This window comes from Cnephaeus nilssonii (assembly GCF_951640355.1).
Source record: "Cnephaeus nilssonii genome assembly, chromosome: 11".
Lineage (NCBI taxonomy): Eukaryota > Metazoa > Chordata > Mammalia > Chiroptera > Vespertilionidae > Cnephaeus > Cnephaeus nilssonii.
In genome coordinates, this window is record NC_137082.1 from 57621085 (window position 1) to 57646592 (window position 25508).

Below are 25508 nucleotides of genomic sequence, written 5' to 3' on the forward strand. Positions count from 1 at the left end.
GCAAGTTGTATGCTTTGACATACAGGCATACCTTACTTTATTGAGCCTCTGAGATACTGCTTTTTTACAAATTGAAGGTTTTGGCAACCCTGTGTTGAGCAAGTCTGTAGGCAGCATTTTTCCAACAGGGTAATTAAAAGTATGTACATTGTTTTTTTAGACATAATGTTATTGCATACTTAAACTACAGTATAGTGCAAGCATAACTTTATATGCATTTGGGAAAGAAAAAAAAAAGTATGGTAACTTGCTTCATTGTAGTGGTCTAGAACCAAATCTACAATATCTCCGAAGTATGCCTGTACAGTAAGTCTTCACTTAATATCGTTGATAGGTTCTGTGACTTTAAATGAAACGACATATAACAAAACTAATTTTACTATAGGCTAAATTATATAAACCAGATTTAAGTTCCTGTGACATTATTATAATAAACAACCTTTGAACCAAATAATGTTATTTGAGGACCTGCTGTGCAATTATTTAGCCAAATTCATTAGTTGAACTAGAAAGAAAATAAATTTTTTAATGTTCCTCATGACAGATTTTATGATTACTGTTATTTCTGAAGATGATAGCATCATTAAAAATATTAATCCAGCACGTATTACCATGAAAATGTGGAAGCACTCTAACAATGGGAACCGACCACCAGCAAATGTGAGTCATGGAAGCATTTTAGAAGTTATAAATAGTTCTTACATTTATCTTAAAATTAAATGTAATTTAAGTAAAAATGCAATATGTATATACTGAAGAACTAGAAATTAACCCACTGCATCACTTGGGATTTAAAAATATGTCAGAATATTTCAAAACTGTGTTGATGTTACTGAAAAAGGGCAGCCTATATTGTGATAGTTCTAAAACTTTCAGATACTTTGCACAATAAAATTATCTTGTCTAAAGGACAGTGGTACAAAGTAAAAAGCATAATATCACTAAGATAGTATAGAAAATGAAATAGTAGAGAGATATGATTGATAGACTTACTTGTTAGAGAAGGGGGAATGGAGTGTTAAGAACAGTTTGAGGCTTTAAAGCAACATAGTCCAATGGAAATATGTCACGCATGATATTTCATATTTCTAGTAGCGACATTAAAGTGTAAAAAGAAATAGTAAGATTAAGGTTAATGTAGTTTTAACCTATTATATCGAAAATTATCTTACCAAGTCTTTGAATTTGGTTTGTATTTTATGCTTACACCACATCTCAGTTTGCACCACCATATTTCAAGTGCTTAGTAACCAGATGTGGCTATTGGCTACCATACCTTGTACTATATCAGAAGGTCCCAATTTAACAATGCCTTTCATGATTTATGATTCATTGTAATTATCTGTTTAGGAAATTAACCTCCTTAATTGACACAATCAGTCCCATCCAGCAGGTATTACCTTAAACTGTATCACCAACAAAGAGATCTATGTGCCCTTTAATAATGTCTTTCCACTGTGGATAATCTCATATTGTGTCTTATATACATTATAAAGATATATACATACAGGTATGCGCCTGTGTATTTATAAATTCAGATGTGATTTGCATTCACATTCAGTAAAGGTGATATACTAGTAACTTTTCATCCTCAGTATACTGTGTTAAATGTTTGTGATTTCTCTCTCCCCTGTCCCCTTCTCTCTTCTCTCTCTAGGCAGAAACATTTAGTTGTAATAAAATAAAAGGTAATGACAAGGAAGATGGCTGCTTCTACTTCAGGTATTTTTCAAGTCATTTCATATTTTTATGCATACTTTGTTACATAGTTAATCAGCCTTTGCCTGCTCAACTAGAGAAAAATAATTTGTGATTGAATAAAAAATAATACTCTCTTGTTTTTTTGCCAATAAGTTTTTTGAGAATATGTGTTTTAACTGTTTGTAAGCTTTGTAAAATGGTTTGGTGAAAGATTGTTGTGATATATATGTTTTCAGAATTACCAAAGCCATCAGAAGAAGAATCACACTATGTTGTCAGAGTACTTTATAATATCTTACTCTATAGGAGATTTCTATAATCTTAAAGTTATGATCTTAGAAAGTTAAAAAAAAAAGGCTGGACTAGTTTTTTACTGTTAAAGTACATATTACTTTGAGATGTTGCTTCTGCATTCTGGACCTCTATTTGAAATATGAAAAATAATTTTAAATAAGCTATGTCTAAGGTTTTGTTTATCTATTTTTAATGATAAATTTTTTTTTAGATTTTAAAATAAAGGACAGTGGCACAAAGCAAAAAGCATTATATCACTAAAAGATAGTATAGAAAATTAGATAATTATCTTGTTTCTTTAAATGTATTAGTCCTTAAGTCATGTAGAAACTAAAAAATGCAGTAACAAACCATTGTTAAAATAATGCTAACATTTATAATTGCTTCTGTATTTACCTTTATTGAGATCTTTATTTCCTGTCTTCATGTTACTGTCTACTGGAATACACTTGATTTTATCATACTGTACTATCACTTTTAGGTGTTGGTGGATTTGTTTTGCTAATATTTTGTTTGGGATTTTTCCATCTACATTAATAAATTTTCTTTCTTACATATTCTTTTTCAAGTTTGATGTCTAGGTCATGTATGCCTCACAAAAATAACTGGACGAAGTGGTCCCTAATTCTTGATTTATTCTATAGGAAGGTCTTGTTTAATAATGTCATACTACTATTTATGTATATACATGAATAATTTTAGGAGCAACCACAAATCTTTTTATATTGTGTTTTTATTATTTATTTGATCAAGATATTTTCTAAATTTCATTGTGATTTCATCTTCTACCCAAGTTTATTCAGAAATACAGTGTTTAATTTTTAAATGTGCAATTTTATTATTTTTTTGTTTGTTATTGATTTCTAGCTTAATTCCACTTTGGTCAGAGAACCTACCCCATATAATTTCAATTCTTTGAAATTAATTGACAGTTGTTATTGTAATATGTGCCCCTTTTATAAATATTCCATGTGTACTACAAAATAATGTATACTGCATTTGAAGCACAATGTTAATTAGTTCAAAATTTGCTATAATTTTTTTTTGTCTGTGTTTTATAGCAGTGAGTATGAGTGTGGATTCCTCTATTTTCCCTCTTAGTTCTATTCTATCATTGCTTATATATTTTAAGGCTATCTTATTTACATACAGACTTAGATTATATATTCCTGGCATATTGAATCAGCTATCATTACAAAGTATTTGTCTTTTTTCTCTAGTAATGTTTTTGTTTTGAGATCTACTTTGGTAATAGTATAGCAACTTTATGATTGACATGTAAAAGCCATCTTAGGAATTGTGATAGTGTTTGCATAAAATATCTTTTGTATCTCTGTTTTAAGAGTCTGACATTATACTTGTTTTTTAAAATAATGTCTTTTAACTGAAAAGTTTAGAGATTACATGTACTAGGTGTACCAGTTAATAATGCGGGTTTTCTTCAGTAGATGGAGTTATACATATGTTGATATATATGCGATTTAATATGTATGCTATTTTGTTGTATTGACAGCAAGCTCCAAAACTTCATATGTCAAATTTGCTGAAGGTGTTAACATCATAAATATTTTTATGTTTAAAACTGTCGAATTTGGCCGAAACCGGTTTGGCTCAGTGGATAGAGCATAGGTCTGCGGACTGAAAGGTCCCAGGTTCGATTCCGGTCAAGGGCATGTACATTGGTTGCGGGCACATCCCCAGTGGTGGGTGTGCAGGAGGCAGCTGGTCGATGTTTCTCTCTCATTGATGTTTCTAGCTCTCTATCCTTCTCCCTTCCTCTCTGTAAAAAATCAATAAAATATATTTAAAAGAAAAAAAAACTGTTGAATTTGGTGCCAAAAAAAGAGCATTCGCGGGAAGTTTTAATTCATTACTTTATTTTGAAGAAAAGTACTGCCGAAAGTTACTGTATACTTTGAGAAGCTTATGGTGAACATGCTCCATCTCAAGATATTTGTGAACGCTGGTTTAAAAGCTTTAAAATTGACAATTTTGATGTGAAAGACAAAGCACATCCAGGTTAACCAAAAATGTTTGAAGCATTATTACAAGCATTATTGGATGAAGATGCATGTCAAATTCAACAACAATTACATTCAACAATTATAAGCATTATTGGATGAAGATGCATGTCAAATTCAAAAACAACTTGCAGAAAGATTAAACATTGCTCAGCAAACAATTTCCGATAGTTTACAAGCAATGGGAAAGATTTTAAAGGAAGGAAAAGTGGTGCCACATCAACTGAACGAAAGACAAATGGAAAACCAAAAAGTCATCAGTAAAATGTTGCTTCAACGGCATGAAAGAAAGTCTTTTTTGCATCGAATTGTGGCTGGCAATGAAAAGTGGCAGCCACTTTTCTTCAAAATAAAGTAATGAATTAAAACTTCCCACAAATGCTCTTTTTTTGGCACCATATTCGACATTTTTAAACATAAAAATATCTATGATGTTAACACCGTCAGCAAATTTGACATGAAAGTTTGGAGCTTGCTGTCAGTACAAAATAGCATACATATCAAATCGCATATATATCAACATATGTGTAACTCCATCTATTGATAAAAATTCGCATTATTAACTGGTACACCTAGTATGTATTCAAAGTCTTTGTTTCCTTTGCTACATTATGCCAGTATTTTTAGATTATAAATGACATGCAAACATTATTGTAGAGATCATAACCCATATTGTATATGCTAGGCAAAGTATACCATAGAATGTCATTTATATTTTCATTGTAATTAAATGTGACCAAAACAGGCTAGTAAGTGTACCTCTTAGTAAGCACTAAATTCTTTATTGATAATTAAATCACAGTAAATGCCTTGTAAAGTTAAGTATTTAAAATATAAAAACAAAAAGATCTGCAGGATAGCCTGTAATTTTGAAATATAAAACTTTGAGTTAGAAATTTATTATGTAGAATTAAAGCAAAATTCTCTTCATATACTAGTATAATTCCGCGCTTTATGTTTGTTTATTATTTTATGAACTTTATATTTTTATTTTTTCAACTTTGCCACACTCAGAGCCTGGTTTCTAGATGTTTTGTGGAAAGAATGTCCAGGGAAGAGGGATCTGGAATTAAGGCTAATATTTCAGGAAATATCTGCTGATGTAGACTAATGTAGAAGTAATTCTCTTTTTATGTATTTTTTTGTTGAGGAAGCAACAGAAATGTTGATGAATTCCCCATTATTTGAAAGTTGTGAATAATTTTATCTCTTTCTTTCTAATTTAGGGATAAAGCAATTCCTAGTAAAGTGGGGACATATTGTATCCAGTTTGGTTTTATGATCGATAAAGCACTTATTCTTAACAGTGAACAGGTTTGCTTACTTTCTTTTTATACCATAGTTAGCTTTACATTTTCTTGCTTAATTTAAGAAAGAAATGTTTTGTTTTAAAATAATTATTGTATGCAAGTGAATTAATTACTAGATGCAAAATATAAATAATGACATTTTCAGGAATATTAGAATAGAATGCATTTAAATTATGTTAATTAATAGGACCTGCCCTAACCGGTTTGGCTCAGTGGATAGAGTGTCGACCTGCGGACTCAAGGTTCCCAGGTTCAATTCCGGTCAAGGGCATGTACCTTGGTTGCGGGCACATACCCATATGTTAAAACTACCTTAAACTTCATTATCTATACTAGAGGCTCAGTGCCTGTGGGGATCAGGCCGAAACCAGCAGTTCAACATCCCCTGAGGGCTCCTGGATTGCGAGAGGGCACAGGCCAGGCCAAGGGACCCCACCAGCGCATGAATCCATGCACTGAGCCTCTAGTATAGATAATGAAGTTTAAGGTAGTTTTAACATATGTCATCTCCATTCAATAAATGGTAGTGTACCAAATTTTTAAAATTACCTGTATTTTTACATGTCTATAAATTTGTTCTTAAATAGTTACATTCAAAAATTAATCTTTGATACACATTTTTATCCTCAGTTTTTAAAAGTTGATTTAAATCATTTTAACCCTTTGCACTCGCTTGCTTTTTTCTCGATTCCTTTATTCTACTCGGGATTTAATTTTTTAAATACCCCAGATTTTACAAAGCGCAGCAGTAGAATAAAAAACTGGAGTTTCTTTTCATACAAACTTATTTATTTGGATTTTTCTATATTTCAAATTATCGATACATTCAAAGAGTATAAAAAGAGCTGCTACCGATGCTAACCGTGTCGCGTCACACTCGACATCCGAGTGCAAAAGGTTAAGAGATTAATGGAAGTCCATGTTTAAAAGTAACATTTCATTTAGTATATGCTAATATTTCTTCTCTTACTCTTGAATTCTCAGATATCAACATATATTGTTAATTGAAATTCTTCTTTTGTTTTTAAAAGATTATAGTTGATGTTCAACCTAATCAACCTGTGAAGTTAGTACCTAAAATTCAGCCAGCCACACCAGCTGTTTCAAATGTTCACTCAGTTGCCAATAGGACCCTGGTCAAAGATTTACATCTTATTATCACGGTAATGTTTATTTACTTCCAAAATTGCATTGGGTAGCAAAAATTCTTTCTAATTTTAGGGTGCTAAATAGTTATTATAGAATCAGAATTTGATTATTCCATTTTAGATTATAGGGAAAATTTGTTTTGATAAATGAAATACAAACATCTCTGAATACAAATAGAGAATGCATACATAATACATAAAATATATCCAGATATACTAAGTAGAACTGACTCAAAAATGCAAAAACCTGCCTACCTCTCAATATATCCCCTTTACATCTCCTATTTCATATATGTATTAAATATGCGTCGAGTAAATTGATTCTACCATATACATGACAGAAGGAGGTAATTAATTATTTTTAAGAGAGCTGCTCCTCAGTGAGAGCTTTTGATTACCTGGAGACTAAGCAGCAATAGAATTGCCATGAATATTAACAAAAACAAGTAAAATACAGTAGTGGGACCTCACCTTTATGGAAAATTTTGCAGGTAGGATATTTAATTCCTTTCGGTTTATTTTCCTGTTTTAGACAAGTAAGTTGTTCTTAACTTCTCTCCCCCAGATCGATAGATGTTATAAATACATACAAGATGACATTTTAAAATAGGAGCCCTTTTAAAAAAAGAAAGTTAGAAGCCATTGTATTAGTTGGAAACTGCTGGTTTTTCTTGGTTTCTGGGATTATTTTCTGCCCATGGATCACTTAATCTGAGAATTGAATTCTGTGCTTAGAGTGAAGAATCAGGATAATTTAATATTTTTCATTTTTTATTTGCACATGCCCTTCACCGGGTTTAATTTTCTTACCAGTTCTTCTAATTAGTTATTTTCCATTATTTGCTTTAAGGATAACTTCAACAATCAGACTGGACTTGATTTGGTTGGCACTGTAATAGCTACCATCAAAGGTTCTAATGAGGAAGATACTGATACACCACTCTTTATCGGGAAAGTTAGAACACTTGAATTCCCTTTTGTGAAAGGTTCCGCTGACATCACGGTAATTTTTACGTCTTTTGATAGATGAGATTTCTGTACTTTTAGCCTCGGTGATAATATATTTATGTTTCATTGAAAAGCTATCTTTCTGTGGTTAGAAATAATGAACCATAGCTCGGGTAAAATGTATACATAGCTTTAAAATATTTAATAAATCAGTTTGTCTTGGTATTTTTTCCCCCAAAAGGGAAATAATTTTACTTATAAAAAATACACAGTGCAAAAACTCAATAATAATCATTATATTATCACCCTTTGGAGATAATGATGATTAATAATTTAGTGTATAACCTCCAGAGTTTTCATATATACACTAACATTGCATGGATACCCTGTGTGTATGTATATATGATTTATATACTTGGGGTAGTGTGTATGTGAAATTATAGAACATTGCTTTTATAAAAGTGTTTTCTACTTTAACCATCTTTGGTATACTTCTTCATCAATAAGTATAAACCTAGATTATTGTATTGATGATCACTTATTTGATCAATCCTAAGTGAAAATTTCGTTTCTTTCCAAAGCTTGTTTTATCAGCAGTGCTTCCATCAGCTTCTATCTATATCCTTTTTATATATATATCTGATTATCTCCGTAAGGTAGTTATTGCCTATTGCTCTTCAGTTTATATTCCCACCAGAAGTATGTGTATATCCTTACAATATTACCAACCCTGAATATGAAGTTTTCAAAATTCTAACCAAGTTTCCTCTATTTAAAAAATATGTAAAATTTTTTTGTTACTAGTAAGGTTGAACATTTTTCATATTTGTGATCTTTGTAGGATTGTTCCTCAACTCTTTTTCTTTGGAATGTTCATCATTTTCTTCTTAATTTTATATTAAAGATATTAATGCTCTTTTGTATATAAATATTTTTCCTGAGTTTGTCTTTTATTGGGGCTTTGTTTATATTGGAGCAGGAGGGAAGATTATATTCACAGTGCTAGCTGTAGTATTCTTTTGCATTTAATTTTTGATTTGTTTGAATTTTATTTATTTTTTTTTCCAAATTCATCAACTAAATTTCTTGGTATCATTTATTTAATAATTCTTCCTGTACCAGTAAATTTGAAGTGTCAAACTTTTTGTCAGTGTTTATTTTTATATCTAGACCAATGCTAATACCACTTTTAAAAAAATTATAGTTGGCATATGATATATCAGGTGTACAACATATTACACTGTTTTAATAACATTAGGCTTACAATCAGAGAGACTGCTAGCTTGCATCTGGCCTACAGTAGACATGTCAGTTGATTTGGCAATGATGGACCATTATAGCATTTCTATTTTAATTCATTTCCAACATTTCTTTCAAGTTCTGGAATTTTTACATAAAGATACGCACTTCTGATTTATTTGGAGAATTCTAAAGACATATCAATACTGAGCCAAGATTCTTAGGGCAGCAGGACTTTCCATTCAGTTCTATTTAAGCCACTTCTTTTCATTTCTTGACATTGAGAGCAAGTCAGCTGATATATTTACACTTGTTCTTTTATTTTTTATTATAGTGGAGAGTAAAGTGACATTTTCTTGTACCCTCACAAAAATGAGGTAATGAAAGCCACATGTTGAAAAACAAAAGGGGCGAGACACATTGAACTTCAAAGTAGGTTTGTTTTAGAAGAATACACCTAGTCCACTTTACTTATTTCCTACTTACGTATGTCCTGTTTCCTTGGCCCCCCGTAGGCTTTTCAAATAGCTAACCCCACTGGACACATTTTTGAGGTTGAGATGATGACATAAGCTATTCCCCTATAATTATATACAGAATCTAAGCTTCATGTCACACATATGAATTTCCACTAGAGGCTCCTAATATCACACTGAATAAGTAAAAAACTCAATTCCTGCTTGGCTTCTGACCCACTTATTGATTTAGTAGGTCTGGGGCAGGGCTCTGTAATTTGATTTGTAATAAGCAAGTGATTCTTACCACTAGGGACACTTAGGAAACACTGACCCAGTATACAACTTGTATTTGTTAATGTTACACATTTGTTTGAAAAGAACCTGTATTACTTTATTTAAAGTTATAATCTGAATATATAATTTTTAAGGTTGTTAACCTGTGTTATTCAAAGTCTCTATATTACTTGCCTACTTGATCTGGAAATTTCTGAAAGAGGTGTCTAAGTTTCATTCTGCTATGCATTTGTCTATCATATTCCAAATTCCCATTTGTACGTGGATTCAGTTTGGGACTCTTCAGTTCTTTTCAATTCTGTTATTCTGTATATGCTCTTTTTTTTTTTGAAAAGCTGTACATCAGAGATTAAACTAAAACTTTGAGATAGGAAATTTTTAAACAAGACATGAAGGGAGAGGTTTTTTGTGTTTTTTTAAACTATATCGAAAGTTAAAACTTTATATACCATAAACATATCTTAGAAATAAAAGAACAATGGTGATATGTTGATGATTATTGATACTGAATGATGTCATATAGAGATTCATTATATGGTTGTTTAATAAACTTGTAAAGATAAGTTGGGTAAAACTATCGCTACATATATATTGCTATGTGTGTATTACAAGTGACCCAAAATATGAATTTATAACAATATTTCTACATATAATGCAAGATTAATAAATTAAACATACTTTTTAAACCTCCTTAAAAAAATTCCTGCAAATTAAAGAAAAAAGACAATCTAGTGGACAAACAAGTGACCCAAGAATATGAATTAATGGAATAGAAAGTATAAATGACCAGTAAACATGACCTGAATGCCAATCAGACCTCAATGCCAAATGCCGGTTAAAGCAATAATGGCTAGTTGTTTTTAATCCATCTTTATAGGAAAAAAACATACTTGATTGATAGTGTGTTGGCCAGCATCAGGGGAGATAGATATGTTTAAACATTAATGGCAAGAGGATAAATTGATATTGCTTTTTTTTTTTTTAAATCATGGATATATTTTATTGATTTTTTACAGAGAGGAAGGGAGAGGGATAGAGAGTTAGAAACATCAATCAGCTGCCTCCTGCACACTCCCTACTGGGTATGTGCCTGCAGCCAAGGTACATGCCCTTGACCAGAATATAACCTGGGACTCTTGAGTCCGCAGGCTGACGCTCTATCCACTGAGCCAAACCAGTTAGGGCTGATATTGCATTTTTTTAAAGGAAATTTGATACTACCTATTAACCTGTTTTAATGAATATTTCTTGGTACCTATTCTAGAGAACACACAAAGAAGTAGTAAAAGATATTTTCTTTGCTATGTTCTACATAATAGCTAATTTTAAAAATAAACTAGATGTTCATCATTCAGTTAAAGAGTATTATAGTGTAGTATATCTGTCCTATGCATAAATTTTAAAATTGGTATCTAGTCATTCACTGGAATTGATCAACAAATCAAATTCTGAAAGCAAATTGCTGAAGTATAAAGTATATGCTATTTTGAAATGCAAATAGTATTTTATTTTTGTGTTTATATTCATGTAAATACACTGAAAACATCTTTCAGAAACTAAGTGGGATTGGGGATCAGTTAAATGGTTTTGTGCTCTATATTCTAGGAATTTTTCACTATAATTTGTAATTTTATTTTGTGGATTGTTCTACAGTGTTCTATTTATTTACTTTTTTGGAAATTCTACTTGTATTATGTAGTCTAAAACACAAAACAGCTAGCATCTCTTGCCTGTAAGATTATGGAAAAATCATTTAATATATAAATATTTATATTTGCATTATTTACTAGTTGTATACTGTGGTCTTAAACTAAAGTATATCAGAAGTTTGTGTGTGTATGTGTGTGAATTAATGAAGAAAACACAATTTTTATAAAAAATAAATCTTCAGAGCTTTTTTCAGGACCTCTTGTTTGGTCACCTGGGACTGGTGACAGCTGTAACTTAAACTCAGCATTGGGCTTTGGGCATTTTTTTGTATAAAATTTTCTTGGGTTGTTTTTATAACTTTCATACCATCAACTGTTTCACACTGCTTCAACTTAAAAGGTTTGAATCAGGAAGATATTTCTAAGGTCTAAAAGAAAAGGTACTTTTTCTTGTAATTTTCCATTGTATATGTTTTTGCAATCATTTACTGATAAGATCATTTTGTTTTTAAACCAATATTAAAGTGTAAAATGTTTAATGAATCTTAAGGATCGATCAATGTTAAAATTTACCACTTTACTGGGAAACAGCACAATAAAAGGTAAAATGTTTATATGTTGACAAATATCTTTTTAACTTTTTTTTGTTACTGTTTTTTTATTTACTCAGAGTCTAGTGCTGGCAGAAAATAGTCCTGGAAAGGATAGTACTGAATATTTTATTATATTTGAGCCTCAGCTACCAGATTTATCAAGAACATTAGAATCATATATTCTACCATTTATGTTTTCTAATGGTAAGTTTCTAGGAAAATAGAGGATTAAACTCTTATGTTTGTGTTACTTTAGATCATCTTGATTTGCTTTCTATTAATATTGTGCTTATTAGTTATCTAGTCATGTTATGAAATATTTAAAAGTCACAATTTTTAAATTGAATTAAATTATCTGAATGTTCTTTTTAGATGTTAAGAAGCAGCAACAAATGCTAGCATTTGCAAAACAAAAGGATGAATTATCTCAATCTATTGAAATGTATAGAACTGTATTTGAAACCAGCAAACAGCTTATTGATGAAATGAAGTGTAAGTCATTTTGTATTCAAAGGTAATAAAAAATATGCTTTGGGGAGTGATGAAGCAGAAGGTTGAGACCATGAGATAAGCACTGTCTACTTTCCTAAACTATAAGTAAACTGCAGAACCTGCAGAAAGGTAGTAATAATGGTTTGCACTATTCCTCATTTGAACTACTTAAGATGAAGTATTTCTTCACTTCAAGTGAATTTATATCCTGTTTACCTACAAAAATTCAAGATTTTTAAGCATTATAAATCTGTGGAAATTGAAGGCCTTGACATAATAATAATGTTTATATCCAACTCCAGCTTCTGGCAATGATATTAGATAACAGTATCACTGGGGGATATGTAATATGATTTTTATTTGAGTAATGGAACTGTGTGTTTTACTTAAAATATCTTAAGTATTTTACACTATGGAAGTGTACAGGGCAGCATACATTGATATAGAATTGTACAACTTATGTTTTAATCAATACATGGAATGTTTGCTGCAAATTTTAATGTTTGTATACTTTTAAAGCATTTGATGAGTTATGCTCTGTCATCTCTTTCCATTTGTCAAATTTTCTTTTTGGCTCTATGTTAATTATATAGTTAAAATTTTGACCCATTTACCAACAAATATGTACTGCCTCCATCAATGTACACTCACTTTTGTATTATTTAAGGTTAAGGGCATTAAGAAGATAAGAGGAACTAAGTAAAATCTTATTTGTTTCTTGCAACAACTTTATGCAATTATGTATGTGTATATTATATACTAGAGGCCCCGTGCACGAATTTGTGCACTGGTAGGGTCCCTCAGCCTGACCTGCGGGGATCAGTGGACCTCCGCACTGCCGTAGCCCAGCCTTATCTGTTACCTCGTCGGGCTCCAGCCCGCTTTCCACATCGATCCCGCACAGCACGAAGTAGTGCGTGAAGCGGCAGGCAGCCAAGGAAGAGCCCGGGCTGGGCACCAAGGCACTCCCGCTTATCCCGGCCCCGCTGCACCTGCTACCTCTACTGCTCAGGCTAGCAGGGAAAGTGTCTGTGGGAGAGGCTCTCCAGCCGAGCCTGGCATCTGGCGGCGCTACTGCTGTGGGAGTGCACTGACCATCAGGGGCAGCTCCTGCATTGAGCATCTGCCCCCTGGTGGTCAGTGTGCGTCATAGCTACTGGCCAGTTGTCCAGTCACTTAGGCTTTTATATATATAGACTAGGGGCCCTGTGCACGAATTCGTGCACCTTGAAAGGAATTGTGGGCCGTGAGGCTGCAGTGGGTACAGGGGCAGGTCTTGGCCCATCCTCCACTCCCCCGCCCAGTTCCACCTGCTGTGGCCCCCCCCCCGATACCCTGTCAGCCGGCAGCCCCACTCCCACCACTGCCGCTCCCACAGGCTGATGGTGCTGGCCCTGCTTGCACCTGCTGATGGCGTCGAGCAATTGGGACCTGCACTGGGTGTCGGTTGCAGGTGTCAGCAGGGCCAGCACTGGCAGTAGGTATGAGTGGCGGCTCCAGTGCCACAGTGGGTGCAAGTGGGGCTGTCGCCAGCAGCAAGTGCGAGAGGCGGCTGCCGGCCCCGATCGCCCCTCAGGAGCAGGGGTAGGTGGAGAAACCCTGAGGGGCGGTCGGGGCCGTTGGCATCCGCTGATGGCGCTGAGCAATCTGGGCTGGCGCCGGGTGCTGGCAGTGGATGTGAGCGGCGGCTCCGGCGCTGGCAGTGGGTGCAAGCGCTGGGCAGGACCGCGGCGCGAAGGAGCAAAGAATTTTCAGTAATCACCAGAGGCTCTCCCCGATGACAGCGACCGGCACCCCGCCTTGGTCTGTCGCCCCCGCTCACCTGCTCCACCATCCCGCCGTGGCCCACACCCACCATGTTTCACCCACTGCCAACACCCCCTGGTAGTTAGTGCATGTTATAGCGACCGGTGGTTCAGTTGTTCTGCTGTTCGGTCTATTTGCATACAGTAGGTCCTCAGGTTATGTCAGCGATCCATTCCTATGGTGCGATGTAATACGATTTTCACCGTAAGTCGGAACCCACCTACATCACTCACATGGAGCACATACACAGCAGTAATGAAGTGAAACAGTAAAAAAAACTAAAAGAAAAATAACAATTCCTGACCTTGTGGTAAATAATAAAAAACATAAAGCACATATGTACATACGTCAAAATGACGGAACTTTTTTTTTATATAAATAAATGGGAGATGGAGACATAACCACGAAACGACGTACGTCGAATCCGATGTAACCTGAGGATTGCCTGTGTATATATATAGATAAGTATGTGGATTAGGATTAAATAAATTATCCAAGATTATTTGGAGTTTTTAGTATAATATACTAGTAATATCTCTCTTAACCAATTAATTTTGTTTTTTATTTTTGTATATTCGAGCAGAATCAATTTTATATTTTATTTTAGGTCATTCATTAAAAGGAAGACAGTAAAAGAGACTGGAAATATTTTTTAAAGTATTTTTATTTTACACATTGATGCAGGGGATTTTTTTATTTCTTTCTTTTTAATTTTAGGCCAAGTTGAAGTAGCCAAATCAAAAGAGGCCCAGTTGCGAAATGAACTAAAAACAAATAATATTGACATTCCTACAACACAACAGGTACAGTTTCCAAGTGTATGTGAAATTTTTTTTATTAAATTCTAGTTTATTTTTTTTGCCATTCATATTTTATTAGGAATTTTATGGGCACTATTACTTTTGGGAACTAAGACACATGTGGATTGTAGTCTAATCACTTACTAGACAACAAAAAGGGGCTAGAAAAATGATAGAGTTCTCTTTTCAAATAAATCGCAGGGGTTTTTTTTGTGTGTGGTTTTTTGTTTTTTGCTTTTTTTAAATTTTACTGATTTCACAGAGGAAGGGAGACTGAGATAGAAATATCAATGATGAGAGAGAATCTTTTATCAGCTGCATCCTGGACGCCCCCTACTGGGGATCTAACTTGGGCATTTCCCTGACTGGGAATTATAACTTCCTGGTTCATAGGTCAGTGCTCAACTACTGAGCCATATCAACCAGGCTGCAGTTTGTATCTCTAATGTAATAACACCAACAAGTAAAATTAATAATACACCAACTTGAGAACTGCACTGAAGAGACTGTGTAAATTATAACCAATATATGTGGAGGCAAAGAAAATAAAATAAAGTAACAAAAGACAATAGAGTATTTTAAAATTATGTTCTTTTATGTACTATATAACTCACTTTCAAAGAGAAGTTCTGTTATAAATTGTGTATTTCTTAATTACGATAAAAAATCAGTGAGGTGAATGAAAGTTTTACATTCTATAACCATATTCTTTTAAGGCGGGGAGCGGGTGGAACATCTGGCCCTTATATAGCCCATAAACCACTTAGTCTAACCCTGCCAAGACAGTGAGGGTGAGGTAATTAAATGTTTGACCAAATATAGCAGGCTAATTTTTAAGCTGATAGTTTTGTATGGCCCTCGAATGATATTGTAAGTATTTAAATGGCCCTTGGCAGAAAAAAGGTTCCCCACCCCTGGTTTAAAGTAATGCCTGCTTAGTAACTTTATGTTATCAAGTTGTCCAAATTATTGATTTTTCTTTGTTCTCATTATAGACTGCCTGGTACAAGAGTAATTGGCCTTGTAGTTAATTTTCCTTTATAAATTACAGGTGCCACACATTGAAGCACTTTTAAAAAGAAAGATATTAGAACAAGAAGAACTAAAGAAAAAACCAAGAAGATCATGTACTCTTCCAAACTATACTAAAAGCAGTGGAAATGTTTTGGGAAAGGTCTGTATTTAAGCCTTTTAAGAGGCAGCACATTTTATTATCTTGTTTTGTTCAAAATGTGTTTTAAAATTACATGATAATAAGATAGTGTTTTTTTATATCCCCCCCCCCAATAAATTATTTGTTCTCATTATCATAATAGGGATTTGGAAGAATTTAAAACTTGAAATGCATACTTAATTCCATAATTCTTTCTGCTGTGGTAGAAATTGTTAACATGTCTTAATTCAAGGCTTATTACCTACTTAGAAATGCTTTCATGTCATATGGCGTTATAGATCCAAGACCTTTCTATGTGACTCAGACTTTAGTGAGACAACAGGAGAAAGAGAAAGATTAGAATTTATCTAATTTATCTGAGTTTAATATTGTTAGAGAGTGAATTCTTGGATTCTCCTAGAAGTTAAGAAAAAACAATAATAACAACAAAACCTTTATATATGTTTGCTGCCAAAATAGTGCCAGTGTTCCTTTTCTTCTTTTCCCTTTTTGGTTCTCCTTTTGTCAGAATTTTATTTTCATTTTTATCCTACCATTATTTAATCCTGAATACTTTTTTATAGAAAATGTTTCTTATAGAAGTGTCCCTAACATCTTCATTTTTTAATGGTGTTAAGGTTTATGGTATATGTATGTGTGTCTCACTTGTTAAACTTAGCTTTCTGCTTTTACCTCTGCTTTAAAATTGAGGAAACTGAAACTGAGACAAAGAGAGATTTAAAAATTTGCTCAAGGTTACATAGCAAGTGTCAGAGCCTGAACTCAAGCCCAGCCAGTCTAACTCCAAAGTCAGTGCTGTTTATTACTCTTTGGTGTGTATTTTTTAATCCTCACCAGAGTATTTTTTTTTTCTCCATTGATTTTTAGAAAGAGTAGAAGGGACATGGAGAGAGGTCCGAAAACATCAATTTGAGACACATCTATTGGTTGCCTCCCAAATGCACCCGGATCGGGCCTGGGGATCAAACATGTAACCTAGGTACTTGCCCTTGACCAGGAATCCACCCTGTGGAACTCTAACTACTGAACCACACTGGACAGGGCTATTACTGTTCTTAATTGCCTTCATACATCATTCTTTTACAACCACTCTGTGATTATTTATATTTCTACTTTTACACAAGGAAATTGAAGTTCAGAGAACTTAAATAACTTGTCAATATATAGTTGTTAAGAAGCAGAACTTAGACATAAACCTAAGTCTTTCTGACTCCGGAGTCCATGGCAGTTTCTTTATAAATGGTTCCTTAACATCACAAACAAACTGCACTCTGAAAATAGGGGTAGTGGTTACTCTCAAAGGGAGTGGTAGTGTTTACTACTGAAACCAAGTTACCTTATATTCCAAACCCCAAATATAATTGAAAAGTTAAGAATGTAAATTTGTGCCCTAGCCATTTTGGCTCTCTGGATAGAGTGTCGGCCTGCAGACTGAAGGGTCCCAGTTTCAATTCGTCAAGGGCACATGCTGGGGTTGCAGGCTTGATCCCCAATGTTGGGTGTGCAGGAGGCAGCCAATCAATGATTCCCTCTCATCATTGATGTTTCTCTCTCTCCCTCTCCCTTCCTCTCTGAAATCAATAAAAAAAATATTTTTAAAAAAGAATGTAAATTTATAAACTGAAAACAGTTTATAATTTAAAAATTTTTAAATTGTTATTCCTTATAGCCAATTTACAGAATTTATAGGAAGAATCAGTCTTTATAGAAAGAAGCAGTCCTAACTGCTCCCCTGCCAGCCTGTTTGCCCCTAACTGCCCTCCCCTGCAGGCCTGGTCACCCCGCCAACTGCTCTTCCCTGCAGGCCCGGTCGCCCCAAACTTCCCTCCTCTGCAGGCCTAGTCACCCTTAACTGCCCTCCCCTGCAGGGTTGATCACCCCCAACTGCCCTCCCTTGCAGGCCTGGTCCCTCCCAAATGCCCTCCCTTGCTGGCCTGATTGCCCACAACTGCCCTCCCTTGCAGGCCTGGTCCCTCCCAAGTGCCCTCCCCTGCTGGCCATCTTGTGGCAGCCATCTTGTGTCCACATGGGGGCAGCCACCTTTGACCACATCTTTGTGTCCACATGGGGGCAGCCATCTTTGACCACACAGCAATCTTGTGTGTCGGAGTGATGGTCAATTTGCATATTACTCTCTTATTAGATAGCATAGAGGCCTGGTGCTGTGCTGGTTATTAGATAGCATAGAGGCCAGCTGGTTTGCCCTGAAGGGTGTCCCGGATCAGGGTGGGGGTTCCCTTGGGGCGTGGGGCGGCCTGGGCGAGGGGCCTGTGGTGGTTTGCAGGCTGGCCATGCCCCCCGGTGACCCAAGTAGAGGCCCTGGTATCTGGGATTTATTTATCTTCTATAATTGAAACTTTGTAGCCTTGAGCGGAGGAGGCCAAAGCAGGCCAGGGCTGCGGAAGCTTGGCTTCCTCCATTGCTGGGGGCAACTCAAGCCTCCTGCTCTCTCCAGCAGAAGAAATTGTTCTTATTTGTGACGTTTAGACTTGTTTTCTGTACAAAACACTGTAGAAGTGGAGTAAAATATCTACTTAGAAGGGTATGGTATGTAACTATATTTATGTTTAATTGAATCTTAAAGTCCATTTATTGTACGTGTATATTACTTAAATGTATTTTATGGTTACTTAATTAAAACACATTCCCAATAATGGAGATAGTAAATGTGAAAAGTGTACATCATTAATTAGCAGGTAATAGTCCAAAAATTTTTATTTGCTCATTTGTAAAATTTATTGGAGTTTAATCTGTAGAATAATTTTTCCAAAATTAACAACAGAATAGATAGTTTGATATTCAAGCCAGTAAGTTTTTAAAGTTTGATAATTTTTTGTGAAAATTATGTGAGTGTCCCAGAGAAATGTTTTTGCTCCTTAGACTTGGACTTTTTAAATATTTACTCTCAAATTTTCATATATTTAGATTTTTATACTTGTTTTTTTAATGGGTTATAGATTGCACACCTGGCACAAATTGAAGATGATAGAGCTGCAATGGTTATTTCTTGGCATCTGGCAAGTGATATGGATTGTGTTGTCACCTTGACCACTGATGCTGCGCGTCGTATCTATGATGAAACCCAAGGTCGTCAGCAAGTGTTACCACTTGATTCTATTTATAAGAAGACTCTTCCAGATTGGAGAAGGTTAGAAAAAAGTGGAAGTAATTATTTTTTTCTGCAATAATATATATTTTTAAACTAAGCATGGAATTTTAAAATGATTTCTCAAAAAGATGCCTAAAATAGAGAAGTGACTCATCGACATTATTCTATCTTTATCTTCATCGCAAATATGTATACTTCATTAAGATGAATTATATATGCTGACCATGTTTAATTTACTAATTAAATGTAATTTGTATATATGAAACATACACACACACAAGTACACGCACACATGAACCCAAAGCAAATTTTTGGTTTTTGCAATAGCAAAGATGGAAAAATTTCATTATCAGTAACTGAATATGAAATTGCTTTATTTGGAATAGGGTATAGATGCATGTCTTTTGAATTATTTATGTAACGTGAAAATAAACTGACATCATTTAGGTAGAGAGGGTCTTTATTGGAACTGCCAATAGCAAAGGTGAAATGTAAGACTAGTTAGGATATTTCCTTATTTTAATACAAATTTGGTTCATTTAATTATTTCTTCATTTGCTTTTCAAAGTATGTTTTTAGGTAGCAACCATTCAAATCAATTATGTATTTTTAATGTAAATTTTAAGATATTTTATGTGTACTCTAAACTTGACTATTTTTTAAAATTCACTTTAAAGGACTGGAAGAAAATGGTAACAAAACAAAAAATTTAAAATGTATTACAGAATATTGACCAATAATTTTCTCAAAGTCATAAAGCTTTGCAGGGCCTACAATTGCATAGGAGTAGGGATTTTAAGGAGAATGGGAATTAATTAACAGTCTACTATGTTATAAAACTAACATTTCATTTTGTAATCTAAAAATAGCTTAAGGAAACAACTGGAATTTGAACTCAAGTCTGCCTGCTTCTAAAATCTCTCACTGGCTAAAATCAAGGAAAACATATCCTCGGGTGAGGATTAAAAAAAAAAAAAAGATCTCACTCTGCTACTAGTCATTACCCATTTTATTTTGTTTTATTTTATCCTATCTAATAATCCTATCTAATAAAAGGGTGATATTAACCATCACTCCGTCACAAAGATGGCGGTGCCCAGTCCCCTCAGCCCCGCCGGAGTCCCCCAGTCCTGCGGGGGGCAGCCGCTGAGAGTGGGCAGCATGAGGGGCCTGGCGGAATACTTGCTTCATTGCCGCGGCGACGAGGCAAGCGTCCCGCCCCGGCAGCGGAGGGCCTCTGGGCAGTGGGCACGGAGCGGCCAGGCCCCACAGAGAGCAGAGAACCACGGGGTGTGGGCCTAAGCCATCAGGGCTCCCAGATTGGAGAGGGCTCCCCTGAGGGCTCCCAGATTGGAGAGGGTGCAGGTCAGGCTGAGCCCCCCCTCCCCCCCCCCCCCCCGGCCCATGCACGAATTTCTTGCACCCGGCCTCTAGTTTTATATATTTTTACTGATTTCAGAGAAGAAAGGAGAGGAAGAGAGAGATCAGTGATGAGAGAGAATCATCGATCGGCTGCCTCCTGCACACCCCACACTGGGGATCGAGCCTGCAACCCAGGCATGTGCCCTGACCGTGGCCTCCTGATTCATAGGTCGATGCTCAACCACTGAGCCACACCGGTTGGGTTCATTACCCATTTTAAACAACTTAGGAAATCCCATAAGATCATAACTACTGTGTTGATAAGAATAATACTTTTTGTGAGAATAATTTTTCCTCCAGGAGAGCTTCTTTTATGTTTACCTAAAGACTATATTAAGAATCCATGATTTAAGGAAAGTATGAATTTGGTATTTAGAACTAATGTTTGCTCTAGCAGCTAGTTATCTTCTCTTCCTGGTATTGTACCTCTCATTGGATTGAATTAAGTAGCTCCTAGAGCCACCCTCACCCTCCAGCACTTCTACCTTCAAGATTTGGAAGGAGCCGAAACCGGTTTGGCTCAGTGGATAGAGCGTCGGCCTGCGGACTGAAGGGTCCCGGGTTCGATTCCGGTCAAGGGCATGTACCTTGGTTGCGGGCACATCCCCAGTGGGGGTTGTGCAGGAGGCAGCTGATCGATGTTTCTCTATCATCGATGTTTCTAACTCTCTATCCCTCTCTCTTCCTCTCTGTGAAAAATCAATAAAATATATTTAAAAAAAAAAAAAGATTTGGAAGGAGTTATACTATGTGGAAATGAAAGGCCCGACATCCCAACCAACTTCCATCTCTCCAATGTCATTGCTACTTCTGAGCTTCAATTGCTCATTCTGTGTGCTGTGAGGGAAAAACAGACATCCAAGGCTTTGAGCTACCTTCCTCATGTGTCTCAGTCTTAGCTCTGCCCCTGCCCTCCATTCTAGGGACCCTCTCCCCATGACACAGTCATATCATTGGCCTCCTCATTTAGGGCCAGCTTTAGAGCCTGCTTTTCTTCTTTCATTGTCAAACTAAATAACAGTTTATATTGACTTTACGAACTAATTGAGGGTAATAGTACAGATAAAACTAAGTAGATATTTGTATATGGTATATATTCTCATTCCTAAGGGCATAATAATCATTTAGGAGTTTTACTTGGGGATGGAGAGTTGATTTAATGATTACAGTAATATGCAATATATTCATGTTTTTCATATTTTACATTTTTTAATTTAAAAGTTATGAGTTTTGTTTAATACTTTTTAAATTTTTCTTTTCATTCAGACCTCTGCCTCATTACCGAAATGGAAAATTATATTTTAGACCCATTGGAGATCCAGTCTTTGCCCGAGATTTGTTAACGTTTCCAGATAACATAGAACATTGTGAAACAGGTAAAGGAAATTATGGTGACTTTATTTTATATAGATATTACATATGTGATCCAGACATATAAATTACTGATTATGGAATTTATGTTCTTATTTCATTTATAAGTAACAGTTTTATTAATATTTAATTCTCTAATTTTTTCCAATTATAAGAAAATATTGAATAAAATTCTAAACTAGCATTCTTTGTTAAAAAATTGTTCAGTGTGTGTTAATATTTTAATATAATCAAAGAATATGTTATAAGTTAAAATTTTGTTTATTGAACTTTTTAGTGTTTGGTATGCTATTAGGAGACACCATTATTTTGGATAATTTGGATGCTGCCAATCATTATAGAAGAGAGGTATGTATTGAATTCTTTTTTAACTTGTAGCTCTAATTCTATTATGTATTTTTAAAATTTAATATATTGTAGACCTATATGGGAAAAAAAGTTATTTTATGATAAATGTGCAAATGATTAAGTAACCTTGTCAAAACCAATTTAAATCCTACATATCGATAAGCAACATAAAATTGGGCAAAATAATGAATGGGCCATCATGCAAGTTAAAATTATGCCTGTTTTGGGGCTATGAAATTATTGAAGACTCAAAAACCAGTATCTATTATTGATGATGGTATTGGAAAAGGGTGCTATCATTAATGTTGGTAGAAATCTAATTTTATGTATCCCTTGTTTATTAGTTGTTAGGGCTGCTGTAACAAAGTACCATGGACTGGGTAGCTTAAACTACAGAAATTTATTGTCTCTCAGTTCTGGAGGTTTGAAACCCATATTCAAGGTCTAAACAGGGTTGATTCTTTTTGAGGGCTATGAGGGAAGGATATCTTTCAGGCCTCTGTCCTTGTTTTATAGATGGTCGGCTTCTTCTATTCATATCTGTGCATAACTATATCTCCTTTTTATAAAGGCATGCATAACTATATCTCCTTTTTATAAAGGCACCATTCATTGAATTAGGGCTCTCTTTTTCTCTCTCTCTCTCTCTTTTTTTTTTTTTTAGAGAGAGAGTGGAAGGGAGGGAGGGAGGGAGGTGAAAGAAAAAGAGAAACATTGATGTAAGAGAGGTACATTGATTGATTGCCTCCCAAACATGCCCTGACTAAGGCCAGGGATCAAACCTGCAACCCAGGTATGTGCCCTGACCAGGAATAGAACCCACGACCCTTGGGTGTGCTGGTTGATGCTCTGACCAATGAGCAACACTGGCCAGGGCTAATTACCTCACTTTAACTTGCTTGCTTCTGTAAAGACCTTATCTTTAGATAAGATCACATCCTGAGGGAATAAGGGTTAGGACTTGAACCTAAGAATTTTGACATATAATTCAACCCATAACATCTTAGAAGGCACAGTTGGGCAGTATACATGTTTCAGTCATCTATTGCTGTATAACAAATACTCCAAAAGTTGCTTTAAACAGTAACACGTATTAGTTCTCATATATCTGTGAGTTTATCCAAGTAGTGATAAAAGACCCTTTCCCAGTAAACTGGAACTCCCAAAGGGCTAAACCTTAGTGTAAGGGTAAACAAAGAAATATACCTGCTACTTTGGTCTCAACTCCAAGTGCCCCTGGAGACTGCAAGAAAATTGCCTCTCTTGAGCCTTTGGTTTTAAGTAGAAGAAAAGAAAAAATATTAAATTGTTTTCCTGGAGAATTTAATAGGTTGCCCTATCAAAGTATAACAGGTTTGCCCTCGTGTCTGTTTGTAGCCTGCATTCATAATATTTGGATAGTCTGAAAAATCGGAAGGTAAATATTTGGTTTCTTATGGTGCTGAACTGATAGTGTCCTTAGATATGTGATCATAGGAAACACAGATTCTCTCTGGAGAAATTCTACTTTATCTTAGAACTGAAATAATTTCCATGTTGAATATAGAGCAGGTTTTAAAAATATGTTTAATATAATTCAAGAAATAAAAGTATTAAAAATTAGGAAAGCAGCCCAGCTGGCATGGCTCAGTGGTTGAGTGTCGACCTATGAATGGGAGGTCATGGTTTGATTCTCGGTCAGAGCACATGTCCAGGTTGCGGCTCGATCCCCAGTGGAGGTCGTGCAGGAGGCAGCGGATCAGTGATGCTCTCTCATCATTGAAGTTTCTATCTCTCCCTCTCCCTCCTTTCCTCTCTGAAATCAATAAAAAATATATATTTTTTAAAAAATTAGGGGAGAACAAGTCAACTTAAAAATCAAATAGAGCTTCTAAAAATAAAAAATATAATAAATACTGGACAAGTTGAACAGCTTAAGAGAGAATAGTGAATTAGGAAATAGGTAAGAAAAATTATCCAGACTGCAGCTCAGAAAGAAGGAATATAAGAGAAAGGTTGATCATGGAAAATAGAATGAGAAAAATCTCAAAGAGCAAAGAAATCTGTAATCATAATGCCAAGATGAGGATCATAGCAGTATTTGAACTAATGGGTGAAAATTTTTTAGAACTAATGAAAGACACCAATCCATAGCTTAAAAAACGTAGTAAGAGTGTATGTGACAAAAGCAGGTACATTATATGATCCTCATAATTGGTGTAGCATGTATTGATTTCTTTGCTTCCAAAGTTTTAAAGTAAGTCATATGTAATTTCAGTGGCTAAATATTGTTTGAAAGCTCTTCTGAGAAAAGGCTTTTATGCATCCCTTGGTTACATTGTTAGGATTCAGTAGTTTTTGTTACTGTTTTCTCTTCCTAATTTTTTTCATGCCACTTTTATTACTTCAACCCCTTGTTTATTTTACCTCTTCCTAGTCCCTGCAGGGGTTGTGACTACATATTTCCCAGAGTGGTAGGGCTGGGTGTTCACTCACTGGATTTGCACATGCTGTCATTTCTTTTTTTTCTTTTTTTTGTCCTAATAGAGTGCTTAGTGAAGTAAAATTATAAGATTGAAGGATACTTTACACATTGAAAAACTATGCATGAACATAATATTAGCAAAATTGTTCTAAAAGGGGAGCCAAAACATTCTGTCTACCTGAGGCTTATATCTTATATCCATCAGTCTGTTAACAAGAAAATAGACAAGCCTGTAAGTTTGAGTGTGTTATTATTTAACTGGATATCATATCCTTAAAAACATTGGCTGACTCCTGATAAATGGATAATACATGAATCCAGTTTGTATTTTTAATGTTTGCTTTTAGAAAACACAAAAATCCAAACCAAAACTAAGAAAGTAACGTGGTGTTTTACTGAAAGATTCCTTTTATCAAAGAATTCACCACACATTTTCTTCAAGTAAGCATTTTGCTGCATTTAAATTTTTTTTAAGAGCCAATTTGTTGAGAAAACGCCTGTAAAGTACCCCTGGAATTATAATAGAAGAGTAAATACTGGTCAGGATTTTTTATTACATGATCTACTACTTTTTTTATTTTTAAAATATCAAGTTTTATTTTTATAAATCAGAGACTACTTTACCCTCATTATTAGATTGGAGTAGGTTTTACATGTTAACTTATAATGTTCTTCAGTCATTTTTTTTAAATGTGTGCATTCTATTGTGTGGATTTACCATTATTTCTGTAACTTAATGAAACGTGAGTTTCATATTTTTCATTCAGTTTCACATAGTTCATATCTTTGATTATTTCTTCAGAGTAACTTTTTAGAAATAGAATTTCTGGGTCTTGTAGAGTGTTAAGCTATTTAATACTTTCACAT

At 34.8% G+C, this 25508-nt stretch overlaps 1 protein-coding gene across 2 annotated transcripts in view; it reads left to right on the plus strand.

Moving 5' to 3' along the window:
* SMCHD1 (structural maintenance of chromosomes flexible hinge domain containing 1) overlaps positions 1–25508 on the plus strand; it is a 164544-nt gene that overhangs the window by 106236 nt on the left and 32800 nt on the right. Inside the window, exons 33-44 of one of the 2 annotated variants that reach the window (XM_079784345.1) lie at positions 545–660; positions 1658–1722; positions 5243–5330; positions 6358–6489; positions 7325–7477; positions 11733–11859; positions 12028–12147; positions 14671–14771; positions 15805–15927; positions 18885–19075; positions 21725–21834; positions 22107–22177. In XM_079784345.1, coding sequence (XP_079640471.1) covers positions 545–660; positions 1658–1722; positions 5243–5330; positions 6358–6489; positions 7325–7477; positions 11733–11859; positions 12028–12147; positions 14671–14771; positions 15805–15927; positions 18885–19075; positions 21725–21834; positions 22107–22177 — 1397 coding nt within the window. The remainder of the gene's footprint in view (positions 1–544; positions 661–1657; positions 1723–5242; positions 5331–6357; positions 6490–7324; positions 7478–11732; positions 11860–12027; positions 12148–14670; positions 14772–15804; positions 15928–18884; positions 19076–21724; positions 21835–22106; positions 22178–25508) is intronic. The other variant, XM_079784346.1, reaches the window with a different exon arrangement.